Source organism: Monodelphis domestica (assembly GCF_027887165.1).
Source record: "Monodelphis domestica isolate mMonDom1 chromosome Y unlocalized genomic scaffold, mMonDom1.pri SUPER_Y_unloc_3, whole genome shotgun sequence".
NCBI lineage: Eukaryota > Metazoa > Chordata > Mammalia > Didelphimorphia > Didelphidae > Monodelphis > Monodelphis domestica.
In genome coordinates this window covers 154,252-172,083 of record NW_026605002.1, presented here as the reverse complement: position 1 = coordinate 172,083, position 17,832 = coordinate 154,252, and the positions used below count along the sequence as shown (strand labels likewise).

Below are 17,832 nucleotides of genomic sequence, written 5' to 3'. Positions count from 1 at the left end.
CATTTTTCAAATCCCATTTCCATGTTTTTCATATCTGTAGTAGAGTGATCCTTTAACATCAAAACCCCAATCATAACCCAGTCATATTATGTGATCTATAAAATGTTTTTCTAATACATTTCCATTTCCACAGTTCTTTCTCTGGATGTGGACAGCTTTCTTTCTTATATGTTCCTCTGGATTGTCCTGGATCATTACATTGCTTCCAGTAGAAAAGTCTATTAAATTTTCTTGTTCCACAACGTATCAATCTGTGTAGTACTAACAATATAAACATTCTTTTTCTGAGAAGTAGTAACAAAATTTATGATCTTTCTGTTAGCCTAGGTTCCACAGTAGTGTATTTCGGGGCTTGGAGTCAAGACCCAGGATTTAAAGTGGCCACACACACTTATTAGTTGTGTTACCTGAGCAAGTCACTTACTCCTGTATGCTTCAATTTCCTTACCTGTAAGATGGGCTGGAGAAAGAAATGGCAAACCAGTCCAGTATTTCTGCCGGGAAAACCTCAGATATGTCACAAAAAGTTGGATATCCCTTAAAAAAAGATACCACAGTGTGAGAACTTTTGGCAGAAACTCGCATGTTGTTTACCGCATTCTCTTTTTGGGGATATTTTCCTTTTAATTCTATCTGTATTTCTAATAAGTGCGCCAAAAATAGCAAAGTTGTTGAACATTATACATTTTAAGATATGAATATATGTATGTATATATAAATAAAAGTCAAAAGCAAATAGACTTTCTTCAAAGTACCAAAGAAGTAATGAAATGTAGGATTATCAAAACTCCTCTAACCTAACTGATTAATTGGTGACTTTGGTCTTTCTCAGAATTCAGGCTTCTGTTTTCTTCTGTTTGCAATAATATTGTTCTGCTCCATCTCTGCTTCCCTGTACTTATCTTTTGCTTTATTGTTATCAGGAAATTTATTAGTCTTCAGGTCAGTCTCTTGAACTGAAGTCTTTACCTTCCATTTTAGAATCAATTCTGTGTTTTGGTTCTATGGGAAGAACAGTAAGAGCTAGGCAACGGGGGTGTGTGTGTGTGTAAATGACTTGCCCATGGTCACATAGTTAGGAAGTGTCTGAGAACAGATTTGAACTCAGGACCTCTTGTTTCCAGGCCTTGCTCTCACTCCACTAAACCAGCTTGAGAACTGACTTTTATAAGTAACCATAATTTTATGGAAGTTTTACGACAAAATAACTCAAAATAACACAAATGCAAAGAATGGGAAGAATGGCTGAATAAACTGTGATATTTGAATGTAATTACATTTTTTAAAAAGCCACAAAACTAAGAGGATAAAAGTATTCAAACAAAAGATATCCAAAGGGAATTCAAAAGAAGGATATTTATATTAGCATACATATGTAATATGCTTATTTTAAAAGCATGGTAAACAATGCAGAGTTTGTAGTTTTGCTTGTAAATGCATTGGTTCTGTTAAAAGTTTTTTGGTTGTGGTTACTAAGTATTTAATAAAAAATAAATTTTAAAAATAAGGTATAGTAGAAGAGTTAGAATCATCAGGATATGATCATTAACAACATGGAGTATGAGGAAAAGGGAAGACTAAAGAATATCTTTAACATCTCCTTGGTTCTTTCACATGCTTTGTTTAGTTTGAAACTATAGAAAGAGCCACATATAGAGTTATAGTCTCAGATCTTTAGAATGGCCATCAATGCCTACCTAACATGAGAGATATTTTCTGCACCTATGATGTTCAGTTATGCCTCCTAGGAACTTATCTCAAAATGCTTACAACACAGCAACTTAAAACCCTTTTAATATCATCTTTCTATTTTAAGTACTAATCAGCCTGTTTTTGAAGACTTTTTGGGGGGGGGGGGAAAGTAGCCTAAGGTATAACTTGTATAACTTCCCTTCATCCTTTGCTTTCTTTTTGATTCATTCACGAGGCATTATAAAAAACATTCACAGGGTAGCTAGATCTTTTATAATTATTTTAACACTTTTTCCCCTTTAATTTTGTCCTGAACATTTGAGAACTTCCTTATATTGCTTTTGTAGATATTTTCAATAGAAATTTCATTACTTTTTTTTTACCTCTTTCAGCTACTTCTTCAAAACATTGTAGAAGTGAAAGTCCATCTGATTCTCCTCATTCAAATGAAAAAGAAAAAGAAAAAAATAAGTCAAAATCCTCTGGAAAAGAAAAAGGTGACTCAGTTAAAACTGAGAAGATAGAGAAGAGCAGTTCTAGTGGGAAAAAGGTAAATTTTTTGTTGAAAGTAACCAAAAAAACCCTTTATTAAGAGTCAATTCTAAAGATTCTGTTCTATATTAAGATTCACAAAATGCTCTGTGTTCTAAGTCTAAACTAAGAATTTCTATTTAATGTTAGAGTTAATATGTACATAATAGAGTTAATAATAAAGTTAGGGAACTTATTCTGGACATAAAGTGCTTTTCCTAAAAATGGTATGGTAACCTCCACAGTAATAAGGAAGAAATATCATATTTGAGATATCTATTGGACAAGTAGTTGCCTATGCCTTTTTAAAAAATTCCTTAGATCCTCTATTGGTTCTGTTCTTTATCCCTTTAGAAGCTTTCAATAGTTGTCTCCCTTTTTTTTTTTTATAATTTATTCCTTTCCCTCCCCTGTGGACTATAAACTCATCCTTCTGTTGGTTTACTGGAACTGGGTGTTTGAGGTGGTCTTCCCTGGAGGGAATCTGTCTGCTGTCTCCTCTGCTGGTATACTGGATTAGACCGATTGAACTGTCATGTTCTGAGGCCAGATATTCACTGTAACCAAAGGGTTCCCTAGTTTCTCCCTGCCATCCTTGTGTTGTGGGTCTGAGGTACTCCACTGGACATGTAGCCCCCCACCCTGGAATCCCACAGTCAGTCCATGTCTGATTGCATGTGAATTGGGGAGGGGTGTTAGGTCTCTGTGGAAATTGACCTCTCTGCCTATCTTTCAAGTTGTTTTTAGCAGAAGTCCTGTGGCTCCATCTTGTTGGGATTGAATTTCCTTTTTGAAGTGTTTTTTAAAGCTTAGTGTAGATAGTCAGCAAGGTTTTGTCTTTTCCAGCTCCTAAACTGCTGTCTTCTGAATTGCCCCTTTCAACAGTAGTCAAATAAACCAACTCTTTTACTATGTGAATGGGATTCAAAGACAAAATGAAGAAGACAACATATACTTAAAAGCATTAATTGCAAATTTAGGAAAGACCTTATGAAGAAGACCTGACCTGTGAGGGAAAATAGAATAATTTGATTGAATTGCAGATTTGTAGGGAAATGTTATTAATATTCTAGGAAGCTATAGAGATAGATGTGTGTCAAATTATACATGCTTTAAAATTAATAAAAACTTTCTTTTACAAAACTTGGAGGCAGTAAGAAACAAATGGGATTGTTTAAGAAAAAATGAAATAGTTGGATCACTGTTTTAGATACAACTTTGACAATAGTACAATAGGAAACTTGGGGATTTTCTTGCCCCAAGTTACGAGAGAAATATGTATAAGGAGGGCCTGAACAAAAGTGTATTAATAGACCCAAAGGTCAGAAGTGAAGAGACAATGGAAACAAAAATGACGAAAGAAATGATTACACATATGGGCTGAAAACGAGTAGTCTGTACTATATAAAGCTGATATTAAGGATTTGACACTAGAAGGATTGCAATGCATGTGCATGATATATTCAATTGAGAAATGAGACCTTTATTAAAGAGACGTGTAAAAGAAATTTCCACTGTTATGATTACTGTGCATTATTTTCCATCCTTTCCATTCACTCCTGTTTTGACTTCCACCTCCTCAATTTGCCTTCTTTTATCTTCTTATTCCCTTCCCCTCCTCCTTTCCTGTAGGGTAAGATAGCGCTCTCTAAATCCAATTGATTATTTTTACCTTTTTTAGCTAGTTCTGCTCAATGAAGGCAGAGAAATCAGGAGAAGAGTAATGAGGGAGAGTCAGCATGGAATCCTTTCCAGTTACAAAAAATTGTTTTATTTTTTTATTATTTTTCCTTGACTCCTTTTTTCAGAGTTATCTTTTAATATTTAATTTTATTGCTTTTACAGTTAATATTGTTTTCTTATACTCTACACCCTTCCTCCCACCCCCTATTATACAGATAATTTAAATTGTCAAAGAGAACATTAGTTTTGTGGAACTGACTCCCTCCTTCCTCTGTCCCTCCCTCCCTTCCTTCCTTCCTTTGGCTATTTCTCCTAGTCTGTATCTCTTTATATTTGTCTGTATATTATATAATTTGTAATGTATGTGTCTATGTGTAAGTGATCTGCAAAAAGATTAAATTTATAGATGATTCTGTCAACTAAAAAAAGAGAGCAGAGTGCTAAGACAACTACTTGAGGTGTGCATGATAAGCCCAAAAAGGAGAATGAATGTGAGCAATTGACCAAGAGAATTATGTGGAAACCTGCATGAGAGAATATCCAGGAGAGAGAGGGAAATAGTGTCACCATTTTCAAGAAGAATGAGAATTTTTGAATCTTTTTTTGCCTCTGTTCCTCAACTCAAATGTTTAATTAACCCTTTGCTAATCCTTTCTCTCCCTTAGATTTTGTCTTAGCCTTTCTCTCTCTTAGATTTTGTCTTAGCATTCTTTACTTTTCATGAATTTTTTCGGTCTTCTCTCTTTTGAATTACACATCTCTGTTCAGACATATGTTGCACCCACTTTAAAACAAAACCTCATTTTATCTTTTCATCTGTGCTAATTCTTTTTTCTCTTTTTTGCCCAAATTATCAATTATTAGTAAAGTTTCTATGACTATTCTTTTTTTGCTTCTCTTCCTCATTATCTCATCAGTGTCATTTAGGGTTCTTAACTGGATCTTCATCTAGGCTGTACCTTCTTACTCCAAATGTTTTCCGAGGCTTTCTTTTCCCTATATACTAATCACATTTAGTGATTTCATTAGTTCCTTTAGTTTCTATAGAGTCTTAAATTTACTCATCTTGCCATCATCTACCTCTTTCTATTCCCAAAATTTTTTTACTGACTGTTCCTCATTACTTTGACTTCTCTAAGTTCACTTGGATTTTATCTAAAGCCTCACCTTTTATAAGAATCCTTCTGGTTGCCTTTAATTTTAGTGCCTTCCCTTAGTGATTATCTCAGAATTATCTGGAACATATGCTGTGGCTTGAAGTCCTTGAGAAAGCTATTTTTGCTCCATGCTGTTAGGTGTCTGGCACAAAGTAGGTGTTTATTATAAAAATAAAGGAAGAATTTAATACCTGTCATGATAGGTAAATGCTTTCTAATATACATATATATATATATATATATATATATATATTTGTTTCTGATGAAGTTTTTGTTGTAATTACTTATATTGCCACTTAATAAATTTGTTCTTGTCATTTGACATTTTTGAAATAGTACTTCTACAATATTCACACCATGATGTCTAATCCAAATATTTATAATGATCAATTCTGCATCCTTTTATAAAACATTTATAAAATAGCATCCACATTTGCTTTACCTGTCCTCAATTAATGCCACCAATTCTTATAGGAGTCTAGGCATGATAAAGAAAAAACAGAAAAAAAGGAAAAACGAGAAACCACAGGAGGAAAGGAAGAAAAAAAACAATATCCTTTTAAATACACTGGTACCTTCCATTAGAATTATCCAAAAATTTAATCAAATTTTAAGTTGTGCTTTTGTTATTTATAGCTGATTCAGTATATGTGGTATTTTGGAGACTGAATATATAATGACATTTTGAACACACCCTAATTATAACCTTTTTTGGGGGGTACTTTTCATCCTAAAATAAAAAGTTTCCTATATTTGCTCATTCTTTTTTTTCATTTTTTATTCTACTCATTCCTTTATTTCTTCTTCCCAGCCTCCTCCTTTATATATATTTAATATATTTTACCTAATTTTCCCATTATCTTCTTTCTGGTACCTTAGAGTCTTTAAACCCATGAAAAACCTGAATAAAAATCTCTTTCAAGAGTTACAAATTATCTTTTGAAAGAGATTGAGGTAGCTCTTCTATCAATATTATCTCATTTGATAGTTATAGCAATATTGTAAGTTAAAGTCTACAGTTTTTGTTAACTGTAATGATGAAGAAATGAAATTCAGTTTAAATTACTTATCCATGGCCAAATGATTGGTATGACTGTGATTAAAACCAGATATTTCTGATGGCTATCCCATTATATATGTGTAAAGTTCAATCCAATTCTAAATGAAGTGATTCTGTATTTATAATTTGTAATAGGATTTATGATTCTATTTTTAATAATGTTTTATAAGCATGCCAATAAAGAGATCAACTTTTTTCCTTAATGGTAAGTGTACTCATAAATCTTCCGATAAACACAGATAAAGGTAAGAGAGCCCCGCCAAAGGACACATAAACTTATGTGCATGTTACCATAAATATCTAAGCAGAAGTGTTTTGGATTTTTCGTTGAAATATCCATGTTAAACCTAAAGATTACAAAAATTGTTTCTATTGAAAAATGTGTTCCAAAAGTCAAACAATTGACTTCTTTATTTCTCTGAAAGGAGAGTAAAGCAAAGATTCATTTAAAAAAAAATCATGATTTTATGTTTCTGTACATATGCATGAGTACACACACATTTATGTAAAAATTGAAATAAGGTAGTGACATAGAGGGAGAGATAATGAGAGAAGAAAAGAAAGAAGAAATATATGAATTGATGGATATTTTTATTTTTATTTTTTCTACTTGAATTAGTTTATTTAGTCAACTTAGAAGATTATTGTTTTGTTACAATAATCACATTGTTTCCCTCCCTTCCCCACCACCCACCCTTTCCACAGCCAATGTGCAATTTCATTGGATATTACTTGTGTCCTTTATCAGAACCTATTTCCATGCTGTTGACTCTAAATGAACATCCTAGTGATGGATATTTTTAAAGTATTCACTATGTGCTTAGCACTAGATTTAACCCTTTATGTCAGCAAAATGTTATTAATTGAAACTTCTCAAAAAATGAAGTAAGTTCATCTTAACAGGTAGAAATTTCTTCTGTATTAGATGTCATTAAGCAAATTTTGGATATTCACTTCTTAGGTGTGTTGCAGAAGAATTTCTTGGACTACATAAACTCGGTTGATGTGAACTGTGAACTTTAAGAACATTTAAAAAATCTAAAAGTCATGTTGAACTCTGGATGTTATAAACAGTTTCTCAAAAGAAGAAAAAAATTAATGATCACATAAAAACTATATAATTACTAAGAAACATAGCTGTGAATTAAAAGAATGTTGGTATCAATAATACATTACATCCATTAAATTAGCAGAAACCATGTTTGTTGGTGTTATGAATAAAAATGTACTCATTTTTTCCTAAAAGAAACTTTCATTTCTTTGGACCCAAGTCATTCCATTATTGAGGGCTTAAAAAAAAACCTCAAACATCAAAAAGCTGCCAGCTAGAGAAGTACATTATATTATATTATATACTCATTTTAGTTTATTGTAACAAATATTAAACTTTTACCTTGTGATATGATGATACTTTTAGCTTTTCCAACTTAGGAGCCTGGAAATTACTTTACTTTTGTTTTTCCCTCAACTCCCTCCTGTGGTCATCACATTGAAAAAATCAGGCACTTTCTCTCAATTTTGGAGTACATTATGTATATATCACTTCGCCCCATGTCTATTGCAAAACACTTCCAAATTCTAATTCCTATCTGAATGTATGATTTTGTGAGTTCTTAGGTGCTGAGAAAGATATAAAAATGGAACATTCCATTATGTCTCCCTTTGTGGAAGATTTTCAGAATTCCCCAGTTTCCTCACTGTTAAGTTTTGAAAGATCAGCAGGAAAAGGAATATGGATAAAATAAGACTATTAAAAATAATAAGAGTAGTTAAAAGTGCTTTATGGTTTCCAAAAGAAGGAAAATTTATTTCAATTTTGGTAGATCAGTAAAAAACGTATGAAGTGTTAATCTTAGTAAGGATTTTTACTAATAAATGGGTGATGGATATTGAAAGCTATTTGATTTGAATTCAAAAGTTGAGGAAACATTCTACTTATAAAATGTTATAAGCAATGGGGAAATACTGAAGGTTTTTAGTTAAAAATACTGAATCAGATCAGATCAACAAAAAGGGAAAATGATTTGGACATGTGGCTGGAGGCAAAGAGTTTGGGTTGTAAATTGTTGCCAGGCTGTACAATATTATATATATAAACGTGTCAGTAGTGGAAACAAAAAGGAAGAAACAGATTAGAAAGAAGTTTTGGGAAATAAATTCTTTTACAGCATTACTATTATATAGGATAAATAGTGCTATCATTTATAAAAATAGGTAAGGCTGGAGGAGTACAGGTAAGTACAGGTAAGAAGAGTTGCGAATTTATCTTTGGGCATATTGTTATTTAAATAGGGAGATAAACATTAGTTACTTGAATAGCAATAGAATTGAAAACTATTACTTCTGGAACCTCGGTTTTAAAATAATTAAAGGAGCATGAGAATAAGAAACAGAAGGAAAAGTTATAGAAGACTACCAAAAAGCCATGAAAAGAGAGAATTTCAAAGAATGAAAGGGGTGTTCAACAATTGTAATGTTGCATAAATTTATATAATACATAGAATTCATACCTACCCAAAGCATTCATTGTATAAGTCATTGTGCCAGGTTATAACTATTCTAAGTATGGACCAGAACACTACCAAAATAATTTATAGAGAACTTTTCAGTAAATTTGAAAATTAGGGTGGAACCTCTCATTATTTTGACATCTATAACACTACAGGTTGCAGAGAAGGCTGAACTGAATTGTGACCATTAATTAGGATTCAACTACTTAGGACAAATTTAATTAAGATCTTGACAAAGACATTTGAGAATATAAAAATTGGAATAGGAAAATGCTTTGCAGAACTGATAACAGGCATTAAAATTACAAATGAATTAACTTCTAATTAATTTTTTTCCAGGGGAGAGTGAAGTGGAAAACGTGAATTTCTGACCAGAAATACATTATTTTCTCATAACTTGCAAAAAAATCCAGAAGACTTATCAATCTACATCGCCTTAAATGATAAATTTTTTGCAATTTTCTTTTTGATTGTAAAGTTTACAGTTACTGAGTTGTATATTACCTTGTTCTAACTTGTTGCTTAGTTTTTGTATATTTTTCAAAGTGTCTATGAACAGCTGATAGTAAAACAATTGAGAATGTTCTTCATGGAGTTTTATTTATAATTTTTTGTCTGGAAACATTGTTTAAAATAAAAAATGATTAAAGAAGTTTGAATTTATGCACACAGACTCATTTTTTTAACGGTGTGAAAAATGAACGAGGAACAATATTAGGACATTATCTGTTCACATTGCTTAAATATTCCACCAAGATATTGGCGTTAGTCCATTTGGTAGCAAATTCTCTAAATCCCAGACTCAACACAGTTCAAACTACATAACAAGGGACAAGGGTGATTGGAGTCAGGTATGACTTTACCATGAGAATCAAAGGGAGCCAGATATCTCCAACAAATAATCCCAATCCTGGTTGCAGGACAATGAAAGGTCAAAGTGATTAGGGAACGGAATTGTCCATGATGTGATTGTCTACCAGCATCTATATTAAAAAGGTCTGTTGCACATAGTTGATTCTTTAGATAAAAATATCCTAAGGTAGCTCTGGGGTTTCGTGTCATACTTCCAGGGGAAGAAGAAGGGATTTCATGAATGGTGGGCCAGGAAAGGGCCCCCAGCTTTGAGAAGGGTCTCGCACAGCATGGGATTGTTTCCAAATGTCTCCGTTCAAAGTGGTGCCGGCAAGGGGCTGCTCCTTGAGATGGCCATGCCCCAGGGTGGCTCTGGGGTTTCCTGGCCTACTGCCCCGGGAGGAAGGAGGGAGTTTCCAGACTCGGGATTTCGTGACCCGGCCTCTCTTGGATCGCTCTGACTGCGAGGATATTGGTGGTGCTTAGTTCCCAATTTGAGCACATTGGTGTCAATGGGCGTCCGAAGGGGAGGGGACCGAATCGTGCGACCGAATGTTCTTTCGAAAGACACCAAAGGTGTCCGGGGTGAATGCCAAGGGAGCTAGGAACTAGCAATGCCAAGGACAGGATTTCGGAGGGTGCCAGAAGTGTGTCTGTGCAGGATGGGTTGGAAACAACTTGTTCCACGCGTCGAAGAACGAGGGACGAAGGCAGAACCATTTGAAGAACGCTACGAGGAACGGGAAGGTTCCAAGAGAGTTGCATTGGGCACGCCGGATGAACTATTTCGCCAATTGAAGTAGTTGTTCCAGGGCTGCTGGAAGCAACAAGAGCGACCCTAGGGACGAACGCTCTCCAAAGTGGCCGCTCTGATTGCCAGGCCAAATGGTTAGCAGTGGTCCACATGGTAGGCGGTTTCGGTGCGGACTCGGCTTCAGGCTCGAGGATTCCCAGGTGCCTGTGCTTGGTGGCGGAATTCGGCACCATGGGTTCAATGGGTGTTCCTGGAGAGGACCAAATGGTGGCATAGCGCGTTCTTTTCAAAGGACGCGATGCCAAGGCTGGGATGGGGGAGTGTGCCCGAAGGGTTTCTTTGCCGGACGGGCTGGAAACAACTTGCTCCACATGGTATCGCTGAAGAAGGGGCAAGGGGTGTTCCGTCCCCCACCTTGGCATAGCGTTGGCGGAAGGGCAGTGCCAAAGGGAATGGCACTCAGCATTCCACGTGAAAGGAGAAAGGTAGAAACGAGGTGACGGATGCATCTCCTCCCCGATTGGAAGAGAAGTTCCAGAGCCATGTTCAATTCAACAGCTACACTCCTGATACGGATCTCCAATGCGTCCCATAGGATTGCCGGGCCAGGGATGGTCGAAAGCTGCAAGAGTTCAAGTGTGGACATAAATGGGCCCATTTTGCGACAACCGAACTCATGGCTGCGAGAAACGGCACACGGGTGGCAGCGTACCTTGGGAATGCATCTGCCATGGGATTCAAGTCCAAGCCTGCCTCCAGAATACTGGTGATGGCTTCTTTTCAGCCAATTCTCCAAGTGCCAGCTTCAGCAGGGTTCACCCTTCCTTCCAGGATGCAGCAGGGATTGGGGGGCCAATCTCTCGGCTCTCGGGGGTGGGGGGAGGATCCCCAACACTGAATGCCCTGAGCGCAGGAGCAGGAAAGATCAAGCAGCTTTGAGAACAGCATTGCACAGGCCGTGATTGTTTACAAGTGTCTCTCTTCAGAGTTGTGTGGGGAGGTGGATGATCCTTGAGGTGGAAATCCGCCCAGTGTCGCTCTGGGCTTGTTGTGGCATATTTGCAGGGGAGGAAGACAGGGAGTTCTGCCGCGCTGCAGGTATTGCCTCTCCTGGATCCCTCTCATTGCAAAATGTGGAGCAAGATGCTGCGTGTGCTCGGTGGAGGAATTCAGCACCACGGTTTTCAGGTATCTACGGGGTGAAAGAAGACAGAGCGTTCCTAGAGAGGCAGAGGATAGGATTTTGGAGGGTGCCGGGAGTGTCTCTTTGCAGGATAACTGGAAACCACTTCTTCCATGGCGCCCGGACCACAGAAGGAGGAGAGAAGAAGCCCGATTCTTTCCGCACCCTCTGGGGAAAAAAAAAACAAAGAAAAACCAGCGGGAAAGGAAGAGGAGATCCAAGAGAGTCTCGTTGAACAGTCCGTGTGCAAGAAAAACTCAAACCCACTCCAGGAGGAGTGATGTAAGCATCATTCAAATACAAGTTCCCCTTTCGTGGAATAAGGACCTGCCGTAGTTATCAGGGATCTGTCAGAAGTGTCCGAGATGATTGGCAGGCCTTTGGGTGCGGGCAAAAATCTCAAGGAGGACACTGGGACCCATAGTGGCCAAGTTGGCAGGGACTCCACGTGGGGCTTGGGAGATAGATACAGCGCACGTGTTCGAGTGGAGCTTAAGAATGCAACTGCCTGAGGTTTGCAATCGGAGCATTCCTCCAAGATGCTGGCGTTGGCTCGTTAGGCGGCAAATTCTCCACGTCCCAGGGTCAACACTGTTCTCCCAAGGTGCCAGGGCGATTGGAGCCAGCTATGGCTTTCCGATGAGAATCCAAGAGAGCCGGCTATCTCCAGCAAACCCTCCCAATCCTGGTTGCCGGACCACGGAAGGTCAACGTGCTTCGAGATCGGTATGGCCCCTCCTGTGATTGTTTTCCAACGTCGGTAGGAAAAAAGTTCTGTTGCCACGTGGTTGATCCTGGCGCTGGAAATCTCCCAGCGTAGCTCTGGGGTTTCCGGGTTTCGTGGCGTACTTCCAGGGGAGGAAGAAGGGAGTTTCCAGACCTGGGATTTCAGGATATGGCCTCTCCTGGAGCATTCAGATTGCAATGTGGAGCCTGACGTGGTGGGGGCTTGGTTCCCATTGGTGTCAATGGGCGTTCGTGCTGGGGACCCCATCGTGGCATAGAAGGTTCTTTTGAAAGGCACCGAAGGTACCACCAGGCTGAACGTAAGAGGCGGGGCGTTCCTAGGAATGCCAAGGTTAGGATTTGCGGGTGTGCCAGGAGGGTGTCTTTGCAGCATGGTGGGAAACAACGTGTTTCCCATCGTCCCCCTGAAGAACGAGGGGCGAGGCCAGAACCATTTGAGGAGTGGCCAAGGATGAGCACGTTCCCAGAGAGATTCATCGTGCATGCCCTGTGCGAAATCTACGCCAAGGACACACTCTCTGTCCAATTCACGTAGTTGTTCCAGGGCCTTTGGATCTACGGCCCCGTCAACTCTAGGGATGAACCCTCTCAAAAGAGACGGCTCTACCGGCTAGGCGGAAAGGTCAAAAATGGTCCCAATGTGGGGCGATTTCAGCGAGGACTCGACCTAAGGCTTGGAGATTCGCAGCTGCGCGTGCTTGGCGGCGGAATCCGGCAGCGTGGTTTGCAACCTGGGTGTTCCTGGAGAGGACCAAATGGTGGGACCTCATGTTCCTTTCCAAAGACACGAAAGGGATCCATGGCGAAAGAAGAGGGAGCGTCGGTAGCAATGCCAACGATGAGGCTGGGGAGGCGCCCGAAGGGTTTCTTGGCAGGAGACTTGGAAACATCGGGTCGCCGAAGAAGCAGAGAAGGAGGGCGATGCTTTGCGCAACATTTGGGCAACCTTTAACGGAAGAGGTGGGCCAAGAGAATGGCACTGGGCATTGCAGCTATAAGCAAAAAAGTCAGAACGATGGCAGGGATGAATCTTCTCGGCGATTCCAAGAGAAGTTCCAGGGCCACGTTGACAAGCACAGCTCCGCTCCTGATAAACGATCTCGAAAGGGTCCGCTATGACTGGCAGCTGCAAGAGGACGAGGGGGGACCGATGGGCCCATTTCGGGAGAACCGAACTCATGGCTGGGAGATGCACGGCAGGCATCTTCCAGCGTACCTTGGGAATGCAACTGCCATGGGTTTCACAGGCAAGCTTTCCTCCCGCACACGGGGGAATGGCTTCCTTGCAGCAGCTTCTCCACCATCCAGGCTCCGCACGGTTCAGCCTTGCTTCCGACGTCCAACAGAGACGGGGGCCCACGTGTGGCTTCAGGAGGAGAATCCGAAACATTGGGTTTCCCGAGTGGTGGGCCAGGAAAGGGCCCCCAGCTTTGAGAAGGGTCTCGCACAGCATGGGATTGTTTCCAAATGTCTCCGTTCAAAGTGGTGCCGGCAAGGGGCTGCTCCTTGAGATGGCCATGCCCCAGGGTGGCTCTGGGGTTTCCTGGCCTACTGCCCCGGGAGGAAGGAGGGAGTTTCCAGACTCGGGATTTCGTGACCCGGCCTCTCTTGGATCGCTCTGACTGCGAGGATATTGGTGGTGCTTAGTTCCCAATTTGAGCACATTGGTGTCAATGGGCGTCCGAAGGGGAGGGGACCGAATCGTGCGACCGAATGTTCTTTCGAAAGACACCAAAGGTGTCCGGGGTGAATGCCGAGGGAGCTAGGAACTAGCAATGCCAAGGACAGGATTTCGGAGGGTGCCAGAAGCGTGTCTGTGCAGGATGGGTTGGAAACAACTTGTTCCACGCGTCGAAGAACGAGGGACGAAGGCAGAACCATTTGAAGAACGCTACGAGGAACGGGAAGGTTCCAAGAGAGTTGCATTGGGCACGCCGGATGAACTATTTCGCCAATTGAAGTAGTTGTTCCAGGGCTGCTGGAAGCAACAAGAGCGACCCTAGGGACGAACGCTCTCCAAAGTGGCCGCTCTGATCGCCAGGCCAAATGGTTAGCAGTGGTCCACATGGTAGGCGGTTTCGGTGCGGACTCGGCTTCAGGCTCGAGGATTCCCAGGTGCCTGTGCTTGGTGGCGGAATTCGGCACCATGGGTTCAATGGGTGTTCCTGGAGAGGACCAAATGGTGGCCTAGCGCGTTCTTTTCAAAGGACGCGATGCCAAGGCTGGGATGGGGGAGTGTGCCCGAAGGGTTTCTTTGCCGGACGGGCTGGAAACAACTTGCTCCACATGGTATCGCTGAAGAAGGGGCAAGGGGTGTTCCGTCCCCCACCTTGGCATAGCGTTGGCGGAAGGGCAGTGCCAAAGGGAATGGCACTCAGCATTCCACGTGAAAGGAGAAAGGTAGAAACAAGGTGACGGATGCATCTCCTCCCCGATTGGAAGAGAAGTTCCAGAGCCATGTTCAATTCAACAGCTACACTCCTGATACGGATCTCCAATGCGTCCCATAGGATTGCCGGGCCAGGGATGGTCGAAAGCTGCAAGAGTTCAAGTGTGGACATAAATGGGCCCATTTTGCGACAACCGAACTCATGGCTGTGAGAAACGGCACACGGGTGGCAGCGTACCTTGGGAATGCATCTGCCATGGGATTCAAGTCCAAGCCTGCCTCCAGAATACTGGTGATGGCTTCTTTTCAGCCAATTCTCCAAGTGCCAGCTTCAGCAGGGTTCACCCTTCCTTCCAGGATGCAGCAGGGATTGGGGGGCCAATCTCTCGGCTCTCGGGGGTGGGGGGGAGGATCCCCAACACTGAATGCCCTGAGCGCAGGAGCAGGAAAGATCAAGCAGCTTTGAGAACAGCATTGCACAGGCCGTGATTGTTTACAAGTGTCTCTCTTCAGAGTTGTGTGGGGAGGTGGATGATCCTTGAGGTGGAAATCCGCCCAGTGTCGCTCTGGGCTTGTTGTGGCATATTTGCAGGGGAGGAAGACAGGGAGTTCTGCCGCGCTGCAGGTATTGCCTCTCCTGGATCCCTCTCATTGCAAAATGTGGAGCAAGATGCTGCGTGTGCTCGGTGGAGGAATTCAGCACCACGGTTTTCAGGTATCTACGGGGTGAAAGAAGACAGAGCGTTCCTAGAGAGGCAGAGGATAGGATTTTGGAGGGTGCCGGGAGTGTCTCTTTGCAGGATAACTGGAAACCACTTCTTCCATGGCGCCCGGACCACAGAAGGAGGAGAGAAGAAGCCCGATTCTTTCCGCACCCTCTGGGGAAAAAAAAAACAAAGAAAAACCAGCGGGAAAGGAAGAGGAGATCCAAGAGAGTCTCGTTGAACAGTCCGTGTGCAAGAAAAACTCAAACCCACTCCAGGAGGAGTGATGTAAGCATCATTCAAATACAAGTTCCCCTTTCGTGGAATAAGGACCTGCCGTAGTTATCAGGGATCTGTCAGAAGTGTCCGAGATGATTGGCAGGCCTTTGGGTGCGGGCAAAAATCTCAAGGAGGACACTGGGACCCATAGTGGCCAAGTTGGCAGGGACTCCACGTGGGGCTTGGGAGATAGATACAGCGCACGTGTTCGAGTGGAGCTTAAGAATGCAACTGCCTGAGGTTTGCAATCGGAGCATTCCTCCAAGATGCTGGCGTTGGCTCGTTAGGCGGCAAATTCTCCACGTCCCAGGGTCAACACTGTTCTCCCAAGGTGCCAGGGCGATTGGAGCCAGCTATGGCTTTCCGATGAGAATCCAAGAGAGCCGGCTATCTCCAGCAAACCCTCCCAATCCTGGTTGCCGGACCACGGAAGGTCAACGTGCTTCGAGATCGGTATGGCCCCTCCTGTGATTGTTTTCCAACGTCGGTAGGAAAAAAGTTCTGTTGCCACGTGGTTGATCCTGGCGCTGGAAATCTCCCAGCGTAGCTCTGGGGTTTCCGGGTTTCGTGGCGTACTTCCAGGGGAGGAAGAAGGGAGTTTCCAGACCTGGGATTTCAGGATATGGCCTCTCCTGGAGCATTCAGATTGCAATGTGGAGCCTGACGTGGTGGGGGCTTGGTTCCCATTGGTGTCAATGGGCGTTCGTGCTGGGGACCCCATCGTGGCATAGAAGGTTCTTTTGAAAGGCACCGAAGGTACCACCAGGCTGAACGTAAGAGGCGGGGCGTTCCTAGGAATGCCAAGGTTAGGATTTGCGGGTGTGCCAGGAGGGTGTCTTTGCAGCATGGTGGGAAACAACGTGTTTCCCATCGTCCCCCTGAAGAACGAGGGGCGAGGCCAGAACCATTTGAGGAGTGGCCAAGGATGAGCACGTTCCCAGAGAGATTCATCGTGCATGCCCTGTGCGAAATCTACGCCAAGGACACACTCTCTGTCCAATTCACGTAGTTGTTCCAGGGCCTTTGGATCTACGGCCCCGTCAACTCTAGGGATGAACCCTCTCAAAAGAGACGGCTCTACCGGCTAGGCGGAAAGGTCAAAAATGGTCCCAATGTGGGGCGATTTCAGCGAGGACTCGACCTAAGGCTTGGAGATTCGCAGCTGCGCGTGCTTGGCGGCGGAATCCGGCAGCGTGGTTTGCAACCTGGGTGTTCCTGGAGAGGACCAAATGGTGGGACCTCATGTTCCTTTCCAAAGACACGAAAGGGATCCATGGCGAAAGAAGAGGGAGCGTCGGTAGCAATGCCAACGATGAGGCTGGGGAGGCGCCCGAAGGGTTTCTTGGCAGGAGACTTGGAAACATCGGGTCGCCGAAGAAGCAGAGAAGGAGGGCGATGCTTTGCGCAACATTTGGGCAACCTTTAACGGAAGAGGTGGGCCAAGAGAATGGCACTGGGCATTGCAGCGATAAGCCAAAAAGTCAGAACGATGGCAGGGATGAATCTTCTCGGCGATTCCAAGAGAAGTTCCAGGGCCACGTTGACAAGCACAGCTCCGCTCCTGATAAACGATCTCGAAAGGGTCCGCTATGACTGGCAGCTGCAAGAGGACGAGGGGGGACCGATGGGCCCATTTCGGGAGAACCGAACTCATGGCTGGGAGATGCACGGCAGGCATCTTCCAGCGTACCTTGGGAATGCAACTGCCATGGGTTTCACAGGCAAGCTTTCCTCCCGCACACGGGGGAATGGCTTCCTTGCAGCAGCTTCTCCACCATCCAGGCTCCGCAAGGTTCAGCCTTGCTTCCGACGTCCAACAGAGACGGGGGCCCACGTGTGGCTTCAGGAGGAGAATCCGAAACATTGGGTTTCCCGAGTGGTGGGCCAGGAAAGGGCCCCCAGCTTTGAGAAGGGTCTCGCACAGCATGGGATTGTTTCCAAATGTCTCCGTTCAAAGTGGTGCCGGCAAGGGGCTGCTCCTTGAGATGGCCATGCCCCAGGGTGGCTCTGGGGTTTCCTGGCCTACTGCCCCGGGAGGAAGGAGGGAGTTTCCAGACTCGGGATTTCGTGACCCGGCCTCTCTTGGATCGCTCTGACTGCGAGGATATTGGTGGTGCTTAGTTCCCAATTTGAGCACATTGGTGTCAATGGGCGTCCGAAGGGGAGGGGACCGAATCGTGCGACCGAATGTTCTTTCGAAAGACACCAAAGGTGTCCGGGGTGAATGCCGAGGGAGCTAGGAACTAGCAATGCCAAGGACAGGATTTCGGAGGGTGCCAGAAGCGTGTCTG

The 17,832-nt window shown here is 42.9% G+C and overlaps 1 protein-coding gene across 3 annotated transcripts in view; it reads left to right on the top strand.

The window, feature by feature from the left end:
• Positions 1-9,296, top strand: part of LOC130456247 (THO complex subunit 2-like) — a 76,914-nt gene extending 67,618 nt beyond the window's left edge. For all 3 annotated transcript variants that reach the window (XM_056809950.1, XM_056809951.1, XM_056809949.1), the window contains 4 exons: positions 2,085-2,242; positions 5,538-5,614; positions 6,339-6,368; positions 8,973-9,296. In XM_056809950.1, coding sequence (XP_056665928.1) covers positions 2,085-2,242; positions 5,538-5,614; positions 6,339-6,366 — 263 coding nt within the window. In that variant the 3' untranslated portion in view covers positions 6,367-6,368; positions 8,973-9,296. The remainder of the gene's footprint in view (positions 1-2,084; positions 2,243-5,537; positions 5,615-6,338; positions 6,369-8,972) is intronic.
• The last annotated feature ends 8,536 nt before the right edge of the window (positions 9,297-17,832 follow it).